Below are 24,341 nucleotides of genomic sequence, written 5' to 3'. Positions count from 1 at the left end.
ATTCAACGAGTATACATTTTATTTTTTAACCAGTTTTAAATTTAATTTCGTTTGAAAAAGTTTTATAAAAGCGCTGTGTACACATTCGTGTCAGAGCGTACTGACCACGCAACTCGAAAATTAAAGCGGGAATGGCAAAAATAAAAAGTGGCGGAGATAGGGTTGTTTCAGGCCTGCGTGGCCGCGTGGGTGAGCTGAGCGTCGCTTGTACCCATTTTGGTATAATTTTCGTCATTTAAAACAGCTGATTCGTGACCTCTGGGGTTGCTAATGCACCGACACGAAGTCACTGGTAGTTAGCTTGCTATTTGCCACAGAACCACTTCGCTGTCTGTTTGCTGTTCGTACGCCAGTAATCCGAATTAAATAATTAGATTTGTATTTGCGACTATATCCGTGACTCTGGATATAATTCGCTTGATTGGGACATGGTCTAGCAGAGCTTATGATGCCGAACTTTTCAGAGATGAGTTTTTCAAGGCTTGAAAACATTATTACATTTAAATCCAATAACAATGTGCTGTCATAATTTTTTAATTTGAATGTAAAGGAACCAACCATTAGGAATTGTAACCCTAATAACGTAGACGGCTGCATGTAGGTAACCTTGTGACATTTGAAGGTGGTGTGTGTTCGATAGCTTTAGTAAATACATGTGTCAAACCTCACGGTGTCAAAGTTAGAGAGAGCTGAATACCGAATACTTGTCAAAGTGAAGTGACCTTTAGCTTCACTCTGAAGCTCTTGAACGTACTATATTACAAGTACCTAACTATTCAATAGACGAACAAGTACCAAGCATATAAATATAACTAACTTAAGCAATGTTCCTCAGTTAATATTATAGAAAAATGATACGAATTATTTCAGGAATGCTGTTGAATCTAGAAAGAATCTCGATATTGCGTAACTAGGGATGCTCCGACTCATGATAAAGCATATTTAAATTACATTTTAAAGCCACTGGTTTCTTTGAGTCGAATATTGAAAGATATTACTTTTCAAAGTGCTGCAAAAAATCAAGGTCCTTATCAATCTTGTGTGTTTAATATTTTCCTTTTCACGTTCACATGGGTAATTGAGGTAATATTTGGTAAGGAGGCGGCTGATAAAATGAAATGAAATGAAATTATTTATTCTGCAAATAGGATATTATATCACTTTTACATGTCTTTTTTGAGATACCCTGGATACCCTGGATTAGCAGCCTATTTTCTTCAGTCACGAAGAAACAGCACCGTGGAAAAAAGATAATAAGCTTAAGTTAAATTTAAGTATATTTGTACGTACAAACCTCTTTCTATACATAAAACATCCCTACTAATATTATAAATGCGCAAGTAACTCTGTCTGTCTGTTACGCTTTCACGTCTAAACCACTGAACTGATTTTAACGAAATTTGGTGCAGAGATAGACCTTGAGAAAGAACATAGGATAGTCTTTATCCCGGAATTTTGAAGAGTTCTCTTGGCACCGACCTCGACGCGAGCGAAGCCGCGGGCGAAAAGCTAGTTATTGATAAAATAAAACGTTAACGCTGAATGAAACGAGGATTTTGTTTCACTTGGATTACGTAGAATAATCAATCTATTTATATCTCAGACATGATCTTGTTATTGTAATGAAGATCAGACAAACAACCAGAACTTGGATAATAATATAAATGAATAATCCCACGGAGCAACGTGATTCAGTAATTTGAGAAATATTCCTTAGGCACAGATATAGAATTAATTCTTTCATTTTTGAAATCACGTTATTTTATAATCGAAACTTAATATGTCCATTGGAAAATCGTGTTGTTAGGTACAAGATAACGCCTTTTATAGCGGAAGATTATTTGAACTGCAAATCGTTACTGTAAGAGTATCGTGAGAAGAAAGAAAAAGCTTTAGAAAAGCAAAATGAACATTAAACAAACGCCTTTTTTGTAACTAATAACATAGATTCATCGTTTTCAAACACCCACATGCAAAACCATATTACGTAATCAGATTATAAACGACAAAGAACATAACGAAATCCAAAAAAATACAATTAAAAATGTTCATAAATGAAGTAATAACAAACATCAATAACAGCTAATTAGCTTCCCCTAACGAACCACTTAATGTTCTTGTTTCACACCTTTGTTGGCGCATAATTAAAAAGTCCTTCGTTCGCCTTTTCTCCTTCATATTAATTGGTTTCGAGATTACATAAGCCACTTTAGTCAAAGAAAGATTTCAAGGAGATACGTTGTAGTACTAGCTGAGGTGGTCTCGAAGCCTCTTTCCCGAGAGGCGAGCTAATGAGTGGCTTGTGGCGGCGAGGATTTAAAATTAATGAAAATCAAATCTTATCAAAACTAAATAAAGTGTATTATGTAATTGGGAAAATGAGGTAATTGGTGTTGGTGTTACATATCTTGGGTTTTTTTTTGTGAAATGTGCGGATAATCTTTGAAGTTACAATTATGTGGATTAGTGTTCTTGTTATCGTCAGGTTAGGATTTGATCAAAACAAAATAATCACTCTAAATCTGAGAAGGAGATTTTTGGCGTTTTGCTAGCAAAAAGTTACATTTTTTTAAGTTCTTAGTGGTCGGAAGCACGCGCTTACAGCTTTTATCCCCTTTGCACATGCTATTTATGTATTACCCCTTTACTACTTGGTCCCTTGACGTGACACGAAGAGATGCAGTTCATGTTCAAGCCTTTGGTGTCAAATGTAGAAATATATCGAACAAGGACGTTTGACTAACCTTCGCATACAGAAACAGCCAATATGGAATTAAACTTTTTCAATTATAACCTATAAAGAGAAGACAAAAATATTACTTTGATAAAAACCAATCAGTAATCAGTGCAGCCCATACGTGACCTATACAATGTTCGAATAAGGTTTAATTATGATGTTCATTTTAGTAGAAATGTATTGAACAGGAATTCCATATCATTTCGAGGAAATAGACCTCTAGGATACCGATAATTGATTCTAGGAACTCCACACAACTAGGTCCATCACATAGAGTAGAGATATAAGTATCATATATTCGGGATTCCTATGAAATACGTATATTCGTTTCCTTATTTTTTTCAGAATTATTACTGACTAACAAATTGTACCTAGCTTTCCTCGTAACTATATACAGTTCACGGTTAACGCAGGTCTTAGTCAGATTCAAGTGACTCTCATTTATAAAATTTACTAGCATTTCGCCCGCGGCTTCGCATGCGTCGAGGTCTGTTATATCGCGTTTCCAAGAGCACTCTTCAAAAGTCCGGGATAAAAACTATCCTATGTTCTTTCTCAAGGTCAACTCTATCTCTGTACCAAATTTCATTAAAATCAGTTCAGTGGTTTAGACGTGAAAGCGTAACAGACAGATAGAGTTACTTTCGCATTTATAATATTAGTAGGGATGCCTGCACATACCGATCTTATACCGGCAACAGAATTCATTATTCAGTATTTCAACTGTCCAGCAGTTACTGTAGAATTAAAGCCTAGTGACAGAAATACGGATGTACCTACCAACCGAGAGCAGAGCCTTAAGACGATACCGTTTTAACCCTTTAGGTATGAAACCCTAAAAACAAGTCGTTACACGTTAATCTTAGAGATATCACGTCATCACGTTTGACACTTATAACGTGGATAATTAATAATAAAATAATGTTTTAATTCACGTCCCTGAGAGTAAACAAAGCGTTATTTGTATCGCACAGCGGGTTTACAAATTAAATTATGAATTGGTAATGTTTGACCCAATTTTATCATGCGTCAGATACGCACGGTGCCGTATTAAAAGCCTGTCGTAGCTATTTAGTTAGTACTTTATGATTATTGAGCTCATGGGGGATGTTTAGCAGATAAAAAGGTTTATTCATGAGTTCCGTACTCATTTCATCTTCAGGCACACCGATGGTTTGTGAATTTCATTTTGTTGCAACAAAAACTGAGATACAATGATGACATGATTCTAAATCTGAAATTACACAGGACTGAATGTTAAAACACAAGCCCTAATACTAATTTTCAGGGGCCAACTCTCTAAGTATAAATGCAATACTTTTAAAATAATACGTACATAATACATTCGAATAAAGTACAGGAAAATATTATCAACACCCATTCCCTATTAGGGAAATTGCGAAAATTCCAAAAAAGGAAAAATGTGTTCATTATAGTCAATCAAATAATATAATATTTATACGTAATATAAGTTAATACGTAAATTAATATCAAAGTACATGTTGGCTTCTAGAAAAATATTACAGGGCAATGTTCCGAATGAAATGAACCTGTAAAACTGAAAAAGGTTTAAAAGAACCAACTGTCTCAGATAAAATAATCTTGTAAAAGTTCGAGATCCGATATCACCAAGAAATTACGGAGGATTCCACAAAAAAAGCTATGGGAACAAATACGCGAAGTTTCGTTAAATAGAACATATCCTATGCGGGTCGCATTGATAGCTTATCTGCTCGGTATTGGCCGTAAAATATAGTGGGTCGCCGCTTCCCAACGGAATACAGACACCATGATGCAAATATATCGTGGAATAAGGATAAACAAGGCAGGCTGAAGTTTCTAGAAGTATTTAAGCTGCTGTATATAATGTGCGGTGACCATAATGCATGTTCTGTTACGATATTGTGTGATATTTGTGGCTTTTTGATTGATATTGGACACTGTTTAACAAAAATAAATGTTAAAATTTAAGAAATATTGTATTTTTAACATAGTATGGAGTTTTATTCCGGTTCTTCTCTATAGGAATGATGTACTTGAAATAAAAACTCTTTGACATTCGACAGTTAACATCTTGCTACACAAAGCACAAAATACATAGTTATTACAGTTTTCCGAATTCCCTGTCACGGAATTTTAGGCAATTTCTATGGATACAAAATTATATGAAATTCTTCTGTATTCCTCAGAAATAATAGATGTGGTGCAAATCAATAATTTGTATATTTTTTGTTACTAGGGGCACCACATGAACTAAAACTTTTACAGTTCTGGAAACAAAACAGTATACCTACTACAATGCCTAGAGCCGCATCTCTCTTACACAATTACAAGAATACTTTAAAGGCTGACAGCTGGTATTCAGCCGTCATTCCGTGCCCGCGTTTCCCCATAAACGTACAGTCTTTGTCTTACATATAATACTTTTGTTTACTGTTTCATTTCTCAGCTAAAGTAATCTAATCGCACACGATATCACATCACCTTCTTTAATCCGAAAATAGATGGAAGTTAATATTAGATGACCTTGAACGCGACCTTCCTAATCTCCGATATCAAAAGAGTCTCGTATAAAAGTGACTACGTGAACGTAATTAGAATTTGACAGTATCTAGATTAATTTAGAGTGCTAACGTCTGGGGAAGGAAGGGAAAATTCCTCAAATCGATTTTTGTTAAAATACTGACAAAGATATAAATTGATATCTACAATATGTCGCCGCTGGGTCTCGTTGGATGCAGGTGGCAATGAACCGGTCGCGCTGAAGAACGTATGGAGAGGCCTACGTCCAGCAGTGGACTGCTATAGGCTGAGATGATGATGCTGATGATGCAACATGCAAGAAATAACACTATACTCGGCAATAATCTCCTTTTGAAAGCTTATTACTATATATAGGTACGCGTGTACATATGTGTACTATGAGCATACTATATACATAAATAATATACATATACTAGTATCTTAAGACTCATTTAGAGTTCATAAACCAACTCAACCTTTTACGGTTTAGCATGCACTTCTGTGTACCTAAATCAAAAATTAAATTCAATAAAGCAGGTTTGAACCGCAGACAATTCCCTGCCAATTACTGTTTCCATTTGAGTAGAAAATGTGATGAGACAGCGTTAAATACTTCAGTAGTATACAAGCCAGGAATGAGGAAATTGCATTCTGCCTAAATGATAATTATAATTAGTTAATTAGATGCCAGTCATACATGAACCGCATTGCACCAGCTAGCACCGTGAAGGTATGAATTTAATATACATTGTACAGCAAAAAGTCTATGGGAATAGGCATTAAGAAAATGAACCTTGCCACGACGAAATAAAGACTACGTCGTTAAAGTATCTTTATAATATTCTTTATTGTACCGTAATGACTAGCACTGGATTTGCCTTTTGAAATCTGACGTTATTACATAATTGTAGTAATTTTCTCTAGATTACAGTTACGGTAAATTGTTCAATCTTAACAAAAAGAGGCGAGGTTTTAAAACACAAGAGACTCAAATGATAATTGTGATAAATTCGTTTATTGTATTAGCAGGGTTGTAAGAACTGTAGCGAAAAATATGATGTATTTCTGGCATTTCTTTCGTCCTACGTGTAATCAGAGATTCCGAGTAAAATTGAAAGGTCAAGATCCCTCTTACTGTCACTGTTATATTCGACGATAGGAATACGTCAGCTCTGTATATTTCGTGAGATAAAGACGAATTCGAATAAACATTTCAATTTTTGCAGAAGTATCTGAAGGTGCAAAACCTCCGTGGTCGAGTGGCGTACGCACCGGTTTCAAGGTTTCGCTAGCTCTGAGGTCCCGGGTTCGATCCCCGGTCGGGTCAATGTAAAAATTCTTATTTCTACATTGTCCGGGTCTGGGTGTTTGTGGTACCTTCGTTGTATCTGAATTCCATAACACAAGTGCTTTAGCAACTTACTTTGGGTTCAGATCAATGTATGTGATGTTGTCCGCATTTATTATTTCATTATAACTTATTTAAATAGCTATTGTTCAAAATTTTCCAAAATCCTGTGGTAACAATTAAAACCAAAATATAAACAACATTTATTTTTCAGCAATTTTTCAACAAGCAATTACGTCATTTTCAGCGGTGTAAAAATGTCTGCCAATTTAAAAAAGGTATGTCACCCTAGCCGCGTTACACAAACCTATTTTATAAATCCGGTGGATTTGTAGCAAAAATCCTATTTATTAGGAGCTGGGAGATATCATGATGAGCGAAATAAGCTGGAGTGTAATGTAATAATAGCTCATTTCGGTTTGAGATGACTGCAGGCATTTAGGCAAACCTACTTAAGGTTAACTCGGGTAAGATGCGCAAATTGTTATAGAACTTGGATGAGTTGTACCGGTAGGCAAATTGTATGTATTTAAGCAGGTACATATGTGGGCGGTAAAATATAAAGGAAAAATTAAAATGTTGTAGAGAGGAGGCTTGAAAGTCCATCAAGCAAGAACAGTAGATATTGAAGAAGGTATATCTTTAAGTAGTCCATACCAATACTTCATTAGTTATGATACTTAAAAAAAGGTATCTCATAGTGTAATTTTTATACAAACAAATAATAAATTGCTGATATATTTCAGTGGTGGGTTTCATATTTGATTTGGTAATCTTTAAGCTTACTTTTAACAAAATATAAATCTTTTACATGCAAAACGTTAAAACGTTTATCAAATAAAAGGGGATTTTCCATAACCTAATTACGCAGTGAAGCAAATGCAAAGCCCACAAATAAAATAAAAGTAAAAATCGTGTACGAGTGTCGAGTCGCTAGAACATATTTTAATATTGTTAACTTATGAAATACGGGAGTAGAAAATGCAATTAACTTCATACATTAGCATACATTTTCACTTCGTTGACATTTCCGACATCTTGTTTTTAATCTCGGGGATTTTAAGTTTAATTAGTTTTCTGGACGGCCGGACTAATTTTGAATTAATGGATTGCTTGTTATAAATGTTGCAGTGTCAGTATAACTTTCTTTTATTTTTATATTCATAGAGTTTTCCACAGACGTCTTAGCATCTACTTATCTTGTTTTCTGTTTCGTTTCAATAATAATGTCCTGTTATACTGCGACTTTTTTTCTAAATAGCTCTATGGAGTAAGCTTAAACGCAGGTTTTATCTATTTAAGCGGTCTATAAGAACGAATAAATCATTATGATTCAACGTGCGTAATATTTTGTTACAATAGAAGTCAATTAAGCTTCTCTAAAGTATTGTAATGGGAAGGTATAATGTGCTCTCGAAGTGATATATGGACATTGTTATTTGCATATCCGTAGCAATATCGGCGATCGTTATAATGGGCGCTCAAATACAATAGGTACTCATATTTATGTTCGGTACAGGCACTCGACATTCGTAAGGTATCGGCTGTTCAAGTGGTAAAATGGTCGTTTAAATAAAGCAAATGATAACAATGCTCAATATTTTGAAACATTTTTGTAATCATAATTACTTCTTGTTCAGGTAAGGCTTTTGTAGAAAGAAGAAAATAAGTACAAATATTTTTTTTTCTTTTAAGAACCTGTGCCTGACCTTGGAAAACCGTATTTTCTTTTTCGTCCTCTTTAGGCAGATAGGATGTCATATGATTTCTATAAACACTAAATTGGCTGCTAAGGCTTAAAAAATAACATTTAATTTAAAGAACAAAAAGTAAAACTTTAATCTTAGAAAGTTTTGGATCAGGCGTCCACGAGTAGGACAGATTGCTTTAAAATGCAATTTTCAAAAGAAGTTTGGTATAAAGTTGAAAAACAATCGATGTACAGCGGGCCGGGCGGGGCCGTATCAATTCAGCAATTTCATTATACATTATTGGAAGGCTGTTTGTTGGAGGCTGGCACGCTGCCAACTGGATTGCATAATGTCTCAAACACTGCAGCCGTTGGATAGAAACTTACGAAGCACAACTACAGATTGTGTTTCGTAATTAGCTGGCGATTGTGGATGTTGGCTGAAGAGGAATATTATATCATGGACAGTTTTTAGGGGTCTGTTCTCTTCGTATAAACCGTCACTAGGCTGGATGGTGAAAGACGGATAGATAATAGTTAGACAGCTGTAATTTATGTTCCCGGTATAACAGCAAATAAATATCTAGGTGAAGCAGCGCTTGTTATGATCATAAAATTATTGGGTAACAAATTAAGACTTGGGCAGACACCCTCAAATTTATTTGTTACCAAAACGACTTGTTTTGCTTTAGCCTGTTTGTAAGGAACCCTCAGTGTTCCGATACCGACCCGTGCTTGACCGGTTGTTGCAATATCTGTTTAATACTGCAATAATATTCAGACTGCAGCTTTTTTTTTGGCACAGCTGTTACCTGAAGTTTTCCAAATTTGAATTTTCCTTTAGAGAAAGTTTCATCGTCCAATTTTTATTTTTTGAAAGTCAATATTTGCCGATTGAAACTAGTGTTCAAAAATTAAATTTTATACCTATATTAATCTTATAATGTTTTAAATAGGAGGACATTAAACTTTAAGTAAAATTAGGACGGAATTTAGTAGCTAATGTTCTATGGATCTTCTGATTGCATCCATTATCGTGTGCTATCCAAGACCGGCGGCTTAACGAGCTTACCTTAGTTAGTGTGTGGACAGGCGGGCAATACGGTTTGTCCTCCATAACTCTCGGCTGACCTCCTCCAATACACATCATAAAAATTATCTGACCACACTAGCTCCCGTATATGTTAGGACTAAGCTCATTATGGGTTTGAGCAGCCTATAGTTAAGTGGAACATCCTATCTGTCGAATCAAGCCCTCGTTAGTTTTTCTTTACCAAAACTTAATAAACCCTGTAGTCAGTGACGGTACGTAAGTGCTCCTCAACAAAACTCAAAAGTTGACTACGGTACTTATGGTAAAATTGGTTTCATCAAATTAGCAGAATGCGTTGCCAAAACTGTATGCAGAGCAGTTAAATTTGGTTGAGCCATTTTATCAGACTATTAAAAGACAGAAAAAAGAAAGGTTATACGAAGTAATTCGTTTTTCTGAATTCTTCGGCTGTGGTGTCATTCTGGCAATTTTTCACCTTCTGTAGATTCCCTATCGGGCCCCGGCAGTGCGTCACCGCCCCGTCACCCGAGCGACCTGCCGTCGTTGTGGAGTTCCGAATGTTTGCCCGCCTTCATTTTGTCGTTTATGCAAAGTGCGGTGTAGCGTTCTTTGTTTTATCGCGTCCCGTGCTAAATGAATACGAAATTGTGATTTCATTTCGTTTCGTTGATGTTGGAAGAAAGTACCCACAGACTGGCTAGATGTCGATACTTCTAATTGTGAGGTCTCGGGTGTTCAGGGAATTGGATATTCTTTAATAGGTTGGTATATATTTTTAATCTTTTTCATCAACTCAAAACTTTTTTCTTAAATTTTTATATATTTTTTTATGTTGTTGGCTAACGTTTACGTTTGCTTCAAATATGTTTATTGAATTACCTATATGGCATAATAATTCATCTACAACTACGCATACAACTCTATAGACAAGCGAAAAGTTACCGGGTCATAAAAGTTACGGAGGCAAAAGATGAAAAATATACACCAACATGAGTCAATGTAGAGTTCTTCACAGGCTACTAATTACAAACAAAAAGTAGCAGTACTTAGCGTAGGAATTGCGACGCTTAACATAAAGCCGCCATAATGACTGAGGAGAGCTCACAACTTTCCTCTCGCTTGCTTTTAACTGCACTTGCTCTGTCAAGTAGAGCTCACTTTGTGTGGAGTTTACTCGGCTGGCGGCTGGTAAACCAAGCTGCCTATACTAAATATGTTTATGGGCTGGTGCTAATGTTATACTCTTTTTATGGATGTTTGGTCATGCAATAAGGAATAATGAATAACAATCTACCTCGATTTTTCTTTTCAATTTTTCTTAATCCTTCAGGATCAAATACTAAATAAATACGATTTTTTCTCCGTATTTGTTTAACGAGTTGTCTTAGTCATTTAAATGGCTAGTTTTTTTTATCATAAGGTTCAGATAAATTTCATTCATTTTGTTTTTATAGCGATTCTCGCACAAAGTATTTATTCCATTATTATTTTTTGTCGCTTGGGGTTTCACAATCATTCAAGACTTGAGAGCTTATATGTGGATCACACATATGCTTGTTTTACATAAGGATCGAACCCGCAACACGTCGCGCACAGAAGGCTTGATGTGCTGACCTCAACCACTCGGCTATCCGAGCCGTCAAGTTCAATTATAAATTTATTTAGTTCCGTCAGTCTAGACAAACATGCCCATATTTCAGGCGAGGCGTGAATAGGCATCAAACTAAGTTAATATTGTTCCAGTAAACTATTTTCTGTACATTTATAACCAGGAGTGAGTTCCCCGCTATTGTTGAGGGCCCACTAAACAGATTAACTTCACATTCTGCATTTGCTCGAAGTTTGTCTTGTGGAACTTTCAATGAGAACACAGTTACAAGTTTTAGTATGTCTGTTACATGTGCTACGTGGGTAGTTAGTTTGTAGTCGTTGTTACGTCTTTGTATAGAGTGGGAGCTTGATAATACTTCTAAGAGTCAATATTTACATGTTTCTTTTTTAAATATACGTTTTGCTAGAATTCTCTAATGTATTTATTGAACTTACGTGCGCTGAAGATTTGTCAAAATTTAATGTTTAATTTACTTCATTTTTTAGATACTTTTTACAATTTCGTTTTTTTTACTTTAGTTTAGTTACTTTTTAGATAAATAACTTATGGAATATGGAGTCTCTTACCGGTTCTTCTCCATAAAAATGACACTTTGGAACCGCGCAACTAGAGTCTCCACTGTAACGTTTTGAAAGTGCCTGGAAAACGGCCTAATTAAATTGATTTTAAATCTGTGTCTGTAATTTCTTAGAGATAGGTGACAACATCATTTTTGTAATCTAATTACCATCGTAATTCAATTCCGATAATCTTTAAGCTGGCCTATATAATATCTACTTTAACCCTGCATTTAAGGTAAGTTAACGTTTTCCTTTCTGCTATCAGGGTTCCTATCATCCAATACTGACCTGAGATGTTAATCCTCTCCTCATCATAGTAGTCGAGCTTGTGCGAGAGCTCATCGTCATCGTCTGGTAGCACGGGCTCGTCGGGCAGGTCGTCCGGGCGGCGCGCGCGCGTCGCGTTCGGCGCGGCGCTGATCAACACGCAGACCACCGCCAGCGGCACCACAACCTCCATGACGACATCACCGCGCACCGGGATACACACGCTGCGAAACACACACACACACATACATTAACATGGGTAGATACTGACATATAGGTAAGATTTGCTTTCGTTTGTAATGATTAGGTGCTAAAATTGATAAATTAATTTTAAGACACTTCGTTTTGACTGCACGGATAACCGAGTGGTTTAGGTCACCAAGCCATATCCACTGTAAGCCACGTGTCGCGGGTTCGATCCCTGCGTAGGACAAGCGTTTGTGTGATCTAGATCTTTGTGCATGTGACTTGAATGTTTGTGAAACACCACATATTGTGAAAAGGGAAAAATTAAGTGTTCATTTAGTAATGGTGGGGTATGATAATTTTGTATGCAGATATCTGAATCTCTGATCGTACGGGGAAGAGCAAAAAGCGCTTTTAACTGACACTAAAATGACTTTAACTCCACACGAAGTCGGGCGACATAAAAACCCTTTTATAATATAAAGACTCTGTATGTTTACAGTTTTCAAAAGATCTCTTCCCTCCCCATTCTTCATAATGTAAGGGAAGCAACAAATACTGAACATCACCTTTGATCATTTGAGGGTTGGCCATTTTAAACAAAATAATGCAAAAACTATTTACGCTAAAGTTGTCGCTAATCACATTTTAATAAGGATTAAAATTCTAAACGTGAAAAAATCCAGTGCTCTCAATACGGTACTTGACATTTTCAGGTCAAAGGCGTAGCCAAAGTAAATAGGTAAAGGTAACGGTGTAGCCCTCAGACTCTCCTTTGACTTAGCAACTATTGGCAGCTTAATCGATAGAGTCAACATTTCTTCTGACCTCAAAACTTGTTAAAAGAGAAACCTATTAGGTGTGGCCCATTTACATATTTATTTACCTTTCAATAGAGACATTTATTCTGCTTGAATAATAAATAGAACAATGGGAATGATTGAGGTTGGACTGTGATTGACCGAGCTTTTGTTTGATCGATTATGGAGTAACAAATGTTAGATTTGATTGGAATGTCGTTTATGGTCGCTAATAGTGTTTGCAGGTTTCATTATTATGCAAAGCTTACAACCGTAACATATTTGTTTGTACTCACTTGAAAATATGTATATTTCTCGGTTTTATACATATTCACTGCGTACGATACATAGTTTTAAAGACATTACCTAGACATTCTATCTCTACTATATGTTTTTTTAATGTTTGACAAAAAAAAATACGAGTTACCATATCCCTATGACAATTTGAAATCCACCAGGTTTAAAATGCATGTCATAGAATTAAACAGAATATATTATTCTAGAATTTCTTTTTAAAATTAATGTGGGTAATATAAAAAATGACCCCATAATGATCACGAATGTGACCTTATTATAATCGTATCCCGGTAATCGGAGTACGAAGGACAAGCGAGGCGGCCGCATGAATAATTCATAGGAAAGTATCTACGTGGAAAATGGCGGTACGCATCCCTGAAATAAATTCTATTTTATTACGAACTTCTGGCTGGCTGCTGACGCTAATGTGTTAAACGGGTTACTTTATCTAAATAGGTTTTTATGAACTCCTTTACTAGTAGCAGATAAGCAGTACTTTCATTTAAATTATATCTAATCGAAATTGAGGCATTTATCATTCAGACTCAGTAATCCTGTAGGAATAAAAAACGTGAATAAGCTGGTGTAAATAAAGGTTCAAAATGTCTCATAGAAAACATTTAAGCCTACCATTACCTTATCATGTAATCAACCTAAATATGAAAGGCTGTATTATGCCGACCCTTAAAAAGTAGCATACCTAAAATTTCTACCCTAATTCACATTTCACAGATATGTTCTTGTTCGTGTCACTTCAGGATGTAACAGATTAATGTTTGCGAATCCGGTGAGCCGGTCGTCGCCGGTTCTGACACCTGTCCGGCTGCGGGCCGTGTCCGAGCCGGCACGGCCTGTCCGGCACATTGTTCATTAGACTAATGTGCGTCATAGAATGGGGTTAGGAAAAATGCTATACATATGTGAGGTAAAATATAGAACAGTAGGTAGTAGATGTCCAAGGGTAGTAGATAATTAAGGTATCGCACCTATATTTCTTTATGTTTGGGCAAAGGCATATCGTTACTGGGTCTACCTTCCTATACGAAAAATCCAACCAAAATGAGTAAACATTTGTTTCTGTTTTGGCATATAGGGTCAGTCACCCAGTCCAGACGAAATCCTCCATGACTCACAGTAATATTCATGCGGCAACATGGAAGTGTTACAGTAAATTAACGAACTACAAGAATTATAATTAGTCAGTCGCGTTAACAGAAAATATTCGTCCAGATCACGCATAGTGTTGAAACATTTGTCACCAAATATTGGAGAATTCAACAGGTTGTCGAGTGTGGAACTATTTATTTTACGATTGTCAAGTTTTTTAGTTTGAATTTTTAAAGCTACAGGCAACTGTTACTATTCATGAATAAAACCTGACTATAGTTTGGTGAGTCTATCGAACCTATTCACTCAATGCTGTATTTTATTTTGAATCTAAATTGTTATACTAGCGAGTTTGTGAATCAGAAGAATTTTGAAATCGGTAATGATTATTGATCTTCTCACACTTCAAATCAAAGTTTTTAAGTTCTACCAAGTTTGCAATACCTACATGTTTAAATCCCTATAGTCAAATACAGATCTTTCATATCTCAGTTGCATCTATTGAATTTAAAACCTATGTCCATCCATCCTGTCCAAATCCAAATTTCCCAAAACTGTCCAAGGCGAAAGCAATACATTTTACTTAAAAGAAGAAACAACAATGTTCTTTCGAAGATTAAAAAACGTATAAAAGTATTTGTAACAATCTACGTTTGTAAGGTTCCGGACACGCGCTATTGTCGTGACAACGGAAGTCGATACCTTCCCTGCGCCCTTCAGCATGAACGGCTTCGGTCCCACTCAATTGTATAAAAAATATATAAATCAAACATGATATCTCTTTTTAATTCCAACCTTGCCCCATTTTTATATTTCTCTTTTTCAGGCAATTTTGATTAAGATTTTCTTATGCCGCCGCGGAACGTGGTCATTTCATTTCGGATAAGGAGTTGCTTAAAATAGATTACGATTGTAGCGGGCCCTCTGATGTCGAAGAGGGTTTACCGGAGTAACTATAGTTGTTTACTGTGGCGTATATAAGTGCTGAACTAGCTACTTCTTTATGATTAGTTTAGTTCTATGTAAATTATTATGATTTATCGAATATAAATCATAATAATTTACACCTTTTTATACCTACATAGAAACTAGCATGGAATCATTAAAAAAAATAACTAAATTGATTGTATTTAAACCGGGAAAATGAAAGGAAATAAGTTTAAAGGTTACATTTTCGTTTTAGATTAAAAAATAATTGCTTCTGGATTAGTCATATTTAATCGTTATATGGAATTTCAGTTATTTTAATCGGTAACCTTTATAATTGGTACTTTTGGAGTATTGCTTATCTGAATTAGCCTTCGTTAGGTAAAACACTAAAAAATATTATTTAGCAAAAGTTTAATGTAACATGAAATTGTTTAGTAACCATTGAACGTATCGTTGGATATTCGGAATGCATCAAATCCAGAAATATCCGACAAATATTTCCTTCCTTTGAAATCGGTGCGAGGTATCCTTGATAACTGGTTACTAAGTAACATTTTTAGCGGCCAATGTCAAGGTTTTATCTTTAATTACTGTTATCAATAGTTCACGAAGTACAAGGACAATACCACCGTATATTGATGTGTTATTATTTTATGTAACCAATATCCCTGTTTTTTTATGAGATCAACGCACCATGATTAAACAGAAAATGTCAAAGGCTTATACACCGTGATTTTTTAGTCGTCTTACAAAAGCCGCCCAGTTCATGTATCCAATGACTAGAACACGTTCATGATAAAAAATATGTATTTATGAGATTTGAATAAATTTAAAATGCAATTTTTATTCAATATTATGATGCAATTCGTAGTTTTTTAGAAACACAGCTCTGTTGCGAGCGCGGTCCGAGCCTTGTAACAATGGTGAGGGGCGCGGGCGGCGGCGTTTTTATGATTTTTAAGAGTATATTTCAGATTTCTCTTGTTTAATTTTTCTTCGTACTTATTATTTTAGTTGATGATAAAAAAATAATAATCGCGCCTAGGGGTATTTTACGTCGGATACATGAACTGGGCTGCTTTTGTAAGACGACTAAAAAATCACCGTGTATAGAGTCATGGTAATTGAAAAAAGGCACGATCTGATCACCCAATTTAACCCTAATTATGGTTAATGGTTTCCTTCCAAATATTGCCGTAAACAGGAAAACATTTAGAAAATTGCTGAAACCAACCGATATACTAAAATATAGAAAACGCTAGAACGGTCATTTATCAAAAACATATTAATAAAATAAAATAAAACATCTCGTATATTTTCGTTAAGCTTCATAAATAATATAGCCGTCACGTTCGTATTCTCCGAAGGATACCGGGCAAGGGTTACGTACAGTTTACCACACAGTAGCAACTTGACATTGACAGGGGACTCTATTTCAATGCAGTAAGGTCGATATTCGTGTGGATATGCGGTGGTCGGCCGCCCACTGGTCGTCACACGGGTATCACGTACCGGCTCGATGCTCGGGGCGTGCCTACCCCTGATCGGACTCCAATCCCAGCTTATAATACTGTTCCGGATAGAAAAGTAATGAAACTAGCCCTTACTTGACATTGAATTTGATTTGGTATGAAATCTAAATAAACCTCTTTTACCTCAGATTATCCACATTCATTTTCTCCAACTTGAGGAGACGGAGTGGTATACCAGACAGCTATGGGGGTCGTACTTTCCTTTTTACGACAGATGAAGACTGCGATGGCAACTATATCTAATCTAACGTGTGGATTCTAACGTGTAGATACTTTCAAACAAGAACGGTAGCAACTATGAATTCCAACTTAGGTTTTAATTTCTGGTAACTTCAATAGTTATTTAAGAACGGTTCACTTGATTAAGTCGAACTTAAACTAGCTCGCCGAATAAAGACTCCAGTTGGGTCCGGCCATTCTTAAACAACTATGTATGCGCCATATTAAAGGTATTATAATAATATAAAAGCTTCAATATTTAGCCGTCTGGTTTGTAATAATGGTGATAGATAACAAGCTGCGTGCGATGAACCACAACGCTGTCTTCACATCCACATGACCGCGACCGAGCCCTGAGGGCAACAGCCCAGGCACACGCCACTACCTCCCATGAAGTAATGGCGTGCTTTCAGGCTATTTCATTACAGAAACAACGGAAGTACGTGCTATTCCTAACTATCCTGAAAGCGTTTCATCTGTAATGATATCATTTACATTTGTAATAGAAAAGAAATCGTAAGCTTTAAATGGCTGGAATGTTTAAGAATGAAAAAAAAACATCACTGAACTTTGAGTTTTTTTCCAAATAAGTATTTTTTCCACTTAGGTACTTACACGTGCTCACTAATTTAAGTGGTAGTTTTTTTTTAATATCTGAAATAGACTGTGACAATCACAAATAACTTGTCCTTCGATTGGTACGCGTATTTTCGCAAGATCCGAAGATTAGTTTTTGAATTTACCCCTACAATGTCACAAAGTCATTATATCATCATCGTACATACCCTAAAAGCAGAGATTGTTTTCATGCTTAAAATATAACCAATACGTAACTATTCTGACATTTTCAATTTCCAATTAATTATTTCTATGGCACGTGTAACTTATTTTGTGGAGTTTCTATTAATCAAATAGTACGCGGTTGTAAGGGCTATCATTAATATTTCAAACCCATTCACGTTATGAATACTACTCAACTAGAATTGTGTTTGATGTGAATTGTTCATAATACAACTGTTATTTTTAGAGAGATGAAGAATGTTATGGGATTGGATTTGTTGTTAGATACTAATTTCTTTATCAGAATAGGCAAATTACAACTTTCAGCACAGAGTCTAAAAGAAAGAGGTAATTTAGTCCACTCGAAAAGAATGGAAAACTAAAGAGAAACCTACTTTGTATCTTTTCTTGGATTGCTGTTCAAAATTATTTCTTTTTACCATGGGGCGAATGAAAACCTACCAATAAAATGCAATGCAAGGGCAATAAAATGTACGCATTGATTGCCTAAATAATGTCCTGCAAATAATACTGACAAGAACAAAAGGAAAATAGTTTATTTGTAAAATTTTGAGACAACGGCAAAGGAAGAATATAAAATAAGTATCGCTCAATATGCTCATATTCAGCAAAAAGCTAGCCCACAGGCTGATTGACTCTGGGTTTACACCGTAAGTCATAATCGCCTTTTGGAGGACCAAAAAGAAACAAAATAGCATAACGTAAACACCGTAAAAAACCTGAATCTAAAAAAAATCCTAAACCGAAAAATCGATTAATTTTAACCTTGTATAAAAATATCCACTTTTAACTTCATATCTGGTTGAAATTTTCGCGCTAACGCATACAATCAGGTTATGGGCGCGGCGCGGTGACGTCAGGGGGTCCCTGGCGACGCGTGCTCGCCGAGCCGGCGACAGCGGTCGATGCTAACAGGGGCCACTGGGCAAGCACTGACGTGCAACGGTCCACTTAACTAGTCAACATTTGTATCTTATAAGGCAAATGTATCGAGCTGAATGCAGCATGAGCCAGCATAGCCTCGTTTTTAATATAATTGTGACGTTTATAACTTGCTTTATGGATGACGTTTATCATGGATGACGAAGTTTATTGTTGCTTAGGAATCTAGAAAACTTAGGTATTTACAGAAAATAAAGAAATCATAAAGAAAAAGCAAAACAGAACCAAAAATATCAGTATTTTCATTTGGAAGCACTAACAAATAATTTAGAACAGTTATGGATTTGCAAGAAGATAGTGTAGTCTTTTATAAATGTACTTCGCACGTGATGTATAGTGGTATGTGTTTGCCGCGCAATTTATTCAAGAACTTTTGAAATTCAAATAACACTACATTTTCCTAAAATGTTTACATGGCCTACCTTATATTTGTTAGTATTTTTGACTCCTTTTTGGTTTGAAGGTTTCAATCACATTTTCTGAGAATAGTGCTGTGTTAACTTTTCTCGGAAAATATGGTTGAAACTTAATTTAAACTTTAGTTTCGCTAACGATTCCTCGAATATTTCATATTTCTTCGGAGTTCATTTTTCAGAATTTCGATGAATTTCAAATGATGTTGTAGGTAAAAGGTTAAGTGGGTTTTCTGTGTCAAGAGTCTTGCGAGGGACAGTTTGTTTTGGATCTGATTTGGGTATCCGACAAATGATGACAAGGAAGTCAACGGTTAGGAGTTTAACTTTAAGAATCAAGTAAAATCATGGCAAAAGACATTTAGATGGAGAAGACTTGTAAAAAAATAAGGAACAAAAAAAAAGAAAGCAGGTCTTTCAAATTTCAAATTCTGCGACCATTACCGATGTGCGTAACGTAAAGAAGGCTTAGTTTACATTGATACACATATACATGATTGTATTAGACTTTTTCATTTAATTGATCCATTACTTTTGATTAGATTACGCTCATTAACCTTATCACTCGACACTTCACTTCTTTGTTCTACGTCAGTAATATTTGATGTGTGCGCCTCCGCTCCTATAACTACATGCCTAGTGTACATATGTGTGCGTCTGAAAGGTAATTCCGAAGGTGACAGTGTGGATAGACAGCTCTCGTCCGGAAATTGCACGGAGAATGTGTTGTCTCGCTGTTTCTTGCATGTACTGCAGTCTGCACGTGTAGCGTGCTTCATATTAAACAGCTATGCGGAATAATTAATGCTGAGGAACTTGTGGTTTATGATTTTAGTTTAGGTATAATATGAGTACATACTGGAATGGAGGAAAGGAAAGATACAAAGCAAATTAATGAGTATGTAACGGAAAACCATATTATAAACAGAGAAGCTCAATAGTAAAAGTAAGACAGGAATAAAAAATCGCAATCCTTAGGTAAGTAGACGTATGTAGGTGGTCAGGCGTAGGTCTGTGTTTAGGAATTTTGGTCATTACGAATAGAGTCGTTAAATAAAGTGTGTTACATAAAAATTAGTAATCTCGTCGATCAGTGCCGGCCGCGGCGGTCACGCGACATTCGTGTCAAATACATGTGTTACAGTACGCGAGTGCGCAATCATTTACTGGAAACACTATTTTACACCATTTAGATAGCATTACTAAGGCTTGATAAGTAAGGTAGGTACTTTGGGGCTGTACTGTACGTAAATTCTTACAGCTACAAGGCTTCGAGCTTTCGTTTCTTGCAATCGCCTAGTAACTTAACTTAGCCCCACTTCGAAAACTTGTATTTCAAACTGATTTCAGTTGGTTAATGCATCCGAAACTTGTACATACGTACTTAACTTCATACTATACAGTTGTTAATACATTACTTCTTGTTACAAAGTGGGAACCAAATATCGTTACAACTTCGGTCCCTCTGTCCCAATCGTAATCCAATAAACGAAGTTGTACTATTTTAATATGGAAAGCAATATTTGGATTCGTATTCGGTCGGGCAATAAATTCAAACTGTAAGCTGTAAACGTAGTGATGCACTCGACGCGCGATAAACTGTGTGTCAGCGTCAAGTGCGTCAAACGATTGTTCGACAAGTGAGAACAGCCATTGTTTGTCAAACAAAAAATGTTTCCAGCGCTCGAAACACGGCAGACAAAGTTTTTATAAAATTCGAGGCGCAAACGTATTTTTATTTAACATTCCTCATTTTGCTGTAGCAAAACTCATCGTGGAAACTCAAACAGCGGATGGTACTGCGACAACTGATTATGATTAAAGATAAAATGATACAAGAGAAAAGGTATGAGAAAGAAAGGAGTAAATGTTGAGATGACAAGTAGTAGAGATAAAAGGACAGATAATACCTACACATTGCGCCATCCCCGCAAGATGAGAGCAGGACAGGAAATGAAACAGATTCGAATCTTAGAATAGTTAGTCAAAAAAGGCAAATAATATCTTTGTTGTGATGTTGAATTTCTTGCTAATAACCGAAACAGCCGATAACTTTTGTCCAATACTTAACTTTTTTTAAAACTCATTTTAAACATGAAATGAGACAAAAAAACAATTTTATAACCTATTCAAATCAATCAGCAGGAGAAGTGTTCTTTTTTACTTTTTTTGTTTAAAAAGTCACACCACGATGGTTTACCTTAAGTTACTCGTCAGAACCCAAACGGACTACAGTTTCAAGGAATACTAAAGTCTACAAATAAGGTCTTCACAAAGAAAGCTCAGTTACCTAACTTCAGCATCTATTTCTGTTCGAAACAAACTCGAATGGATAACGCTGACCGAAGTTACGAGCAGTCGTTTAACGCTCCGCCGCTTATTACGAGCACATTCGCGCCACCGATTTGCCGCATCCTATCGATATTTATTCGTGTTGTAATTTTGTAACACATTCATAACAATTTTAGCCCATAACTGTTCAGATGTAAGGGGAAGTAAATTGTCGAAGGGGATATTTAGCGGCGAATATTTACTTGGCTGAATTTAGAAGATTTAAGAGTTTCAGTCAAATATACTTTCCCTATTTTCTTCTCTTTTCTTATTTTCTTTTTCAAGTACATCTACACTACAGCTGCTATTGTCCGACTACGTAACTTGCTAAAAGTCCAGATTTTTTACCAAAATATGACCGAGTACTGACACGTTAGTCATTTTAATTAATTTGTTAGATTCAGGTCAAAAAGAATGACCAAGAGTCTTTCAAGGGTTTGACCTGTATAAAGTACAGACTACAGACATCTGTAGTATAAATCTTTTGTGGGTTGTCTGCATGTCCTGACCTTTGATAACCTCTAAACAATAGCCCACTTTGGACAAAAGAATCTTGATTTTATATTTCATTTATTATTTGTTTCACTGCTGATGCCGATCTAGCGACTTGTTCATAGTACTGACTGCAGCAAGTCTGACCTCCTCCACGAGACCTTACCAACAACATTTTATATTCTCAAGCTCGCGACTGAAAGGAGAGCGTTTTCTTTAAGATTCACTCCAATTAGCGCCCGGCTCACAACTCTTTAGACTACTACTTTAATAGCCCGGGATTGGATTAGGCTTTGCGGGCTATTTTAAGATTTCAACTCGTTAGTTATATTTTTAATCAAATAAGTATTAAGTACTTGTTAATGGGTATTTGACTACCCAAGTATGATAAAGTGTTGCTTGGAATCTTGGAGTAACTGTATCAGGGAAACTACTATCTTTTTTTTTAAACAACTCCCGCTGTAAGAAGTGTAATATTTTGATCCGCAGGGGGGGTTTTATAACTTACAAATCACATGCGGGGCAAAAAACATTACAATGTAATTGGGTTGAATATTATTTTTATAGTATAACCAAGTGCACATTGTCTCAGTTTCAGTTAGTCTCATTTTACAACTCGTGGCTGCTCTGAGAAGAAATGTCGAAACTAATTCAAGGGATAAATCTCTTTTACAATCCCGATAATTGTAAATAAACAAATGCGGGGGTTTTATTGGTTTTTGGCCCGGCCAAGGATCCATGGCGTGATAACAATCAATTGCACATCACAACATCTTTTGTATCTTTCTTGCATTAACGTGCTTTGTGACATTCCTGGAAGAAGTCACGGACTCCTGAAAAACAGGTGTATTAACCTAACTCGGCGGTCGGAGGATATGGTTACCACCCGTATTTGTCATTAAATAATGACGCGTCTTGATTGTAGCAAATTAAATAAAAAACAGGATTACAAATTCAATAAAACTCTGTATGTATTTCAGGTCAAACGTTCGCATTTCTTCAAGCTTCTTGTAACTCATTCGTTCCGCCAATGGTCTATTGAAAGTCTGCAAACTTATATAAGTTTACTAGCTGTTGCCCGCGACTTCGTCCGCGTGGGTAGAAGATATAAGTTATGATTTATACCTGCATTGTTTTTTTCACATTTTTCATTGTATCTTCGCTCCTGTTAGTCGCAGCGTGATGGTTTATAGCTTAAAGCCTTCCTCGATGAATGGTCTATCCAACACAAAAAGAATTTTTCAATTTGGACCAGTAGTTCCTGAGATTAGCGCGTTCAAACAAACAAACAAACAAACAAACAAACTCTTCAGCTTTATATATTAGTATAGAGTATAGATGACGGCAACAGTACATCGTTAGAGGTTATTTTAAGCTCATGTTGTATTAACCTTTAAATGGTTTGTGTAATTTTGTAAGTACTCCTAATGTTTGTATACATTACGTTAAATGGTCTGTTTGAAGGTTAGTTCCACGACTACAAAGCGTAATGTAGTAAGTTGTCAATGGAATGGTGACAATTCATGGAAGTCGTGGTACATGTATCAAACTAATTTAATTTTAATTGTGGCTGATAGACGCCTTGTAGGAGTAGTTGATACTGTGGTTTTTATGCACTTGGTATATGTGGAAGCAAGATGGCATTACGTGCAGTATGTCGATATCTCACTTTCACAACGGCACCAGTCCTATCAACATATTTAGTTTCTTTTTAGGGTTTAGTTTTACTTAGGCTGCGCTCTCTGTCCGTCTTTTCATCCGTTTGCCACCCGGCTGAACGTCATAAACTGTCATAGCTAAGCAATTGAAACTAAGATACACGATCTATTTCTGTTGCCTTTACAAACATCGAGGTTAGGCAATGTTTTAGCGAATTGGACTGATTTTGTCCAATTTTATGCAATGTCGCAACTCGCCCTTCGCAACTGGCTTAATTAATTTCAAAAAAATCTTCGAGGCTAAAGAAAATCCGTACAGCCCAATATTTAAGTAAAACAAATGACGATGCTAGTTCTTTTTTAATAAGAAAATATAAGCTAAAGTGGCTTCAAAATGCCGCAGTCAAAGTATATAGGTGGCCTGTAATAGTACGAGGTGTGTCAGCGAGTTCGCGTGGCGCAGGCTAAGAACCTATGGCTCCGGGCTTTTTATCGCCAACCCATGATTAATGTTCATGGGAAAATATTTCAACCACGGCTTATATTTTACGGTCGGCTGTAAATTTTTATGCCTTTTTATTGTGCTGCTAATGCTGTCCCCGTTTGATATTGATTGGGTGCACAGATTCTCTGTGTTTATGATTTGAGTGACACGACAATCTTTAAAACTTCGAAGATAAACAATAACTATTAGTTTAAAGAAAGTTATAACTTTTCATACATTTTTAGATGCCATGCCACTTCTAGTACTTTTATTCAGTGATCAATATGTTTCTCATAGTCTAAATTTAACTCTTGCACTATAACCTGCGTGTATCATTCCGCAGACAGCTCCCACTCAA

The 24,341-nt window shown here is 36.0% G+C and overlaps 1 protein-coding gene across 4 annotated transcripts in view; it reads right to left on the bottom strand.

The window, feature by feature from the left end:
* LOC113507717 overlaps positions 1-24,341 on the bottom strand; it is a 71,623-nt gene that overhangs the window by 15,679 nt on the left and 31,603 nt on the right. For all 4 annotated transcript variants that reach the window (XM_026890655.1, XM_026890653.1, XM_026890657.1 and 1 more), the window contains one exon: positions 11,813-12,015. In XM_026890655.1, coding sequence (XP_026746456.1) covers positions 11,813-11,984 — 172 coding nt within the window. In that variant the 5' untranslated portion in view covers positions 11,985-12,015. The remainder of the gene's footprint in view (positions 1-11,812; positions 12,016-24,341) is intronic.

This window comes from Trichoplusia ni, unplaced genomic scaffold (genome assembly GCF_003590095.1).
Source record: "Trichoplusia ni isolate ovarian cell line Hi5 unplaced genomic scaffold, tn1 tig00003104, whole genome shotgun sequence".
NCBI lineage: Eukaryota > Metazoa > Arthropoda > Insecta > Lepidoptera > Noctuidae > Trichoplusia > Trichoplusia ni.
Note: the sequence above shows the minus strand (reverse complement) of the source record. Positions and strands in the feature narration are given on the sequence as shown.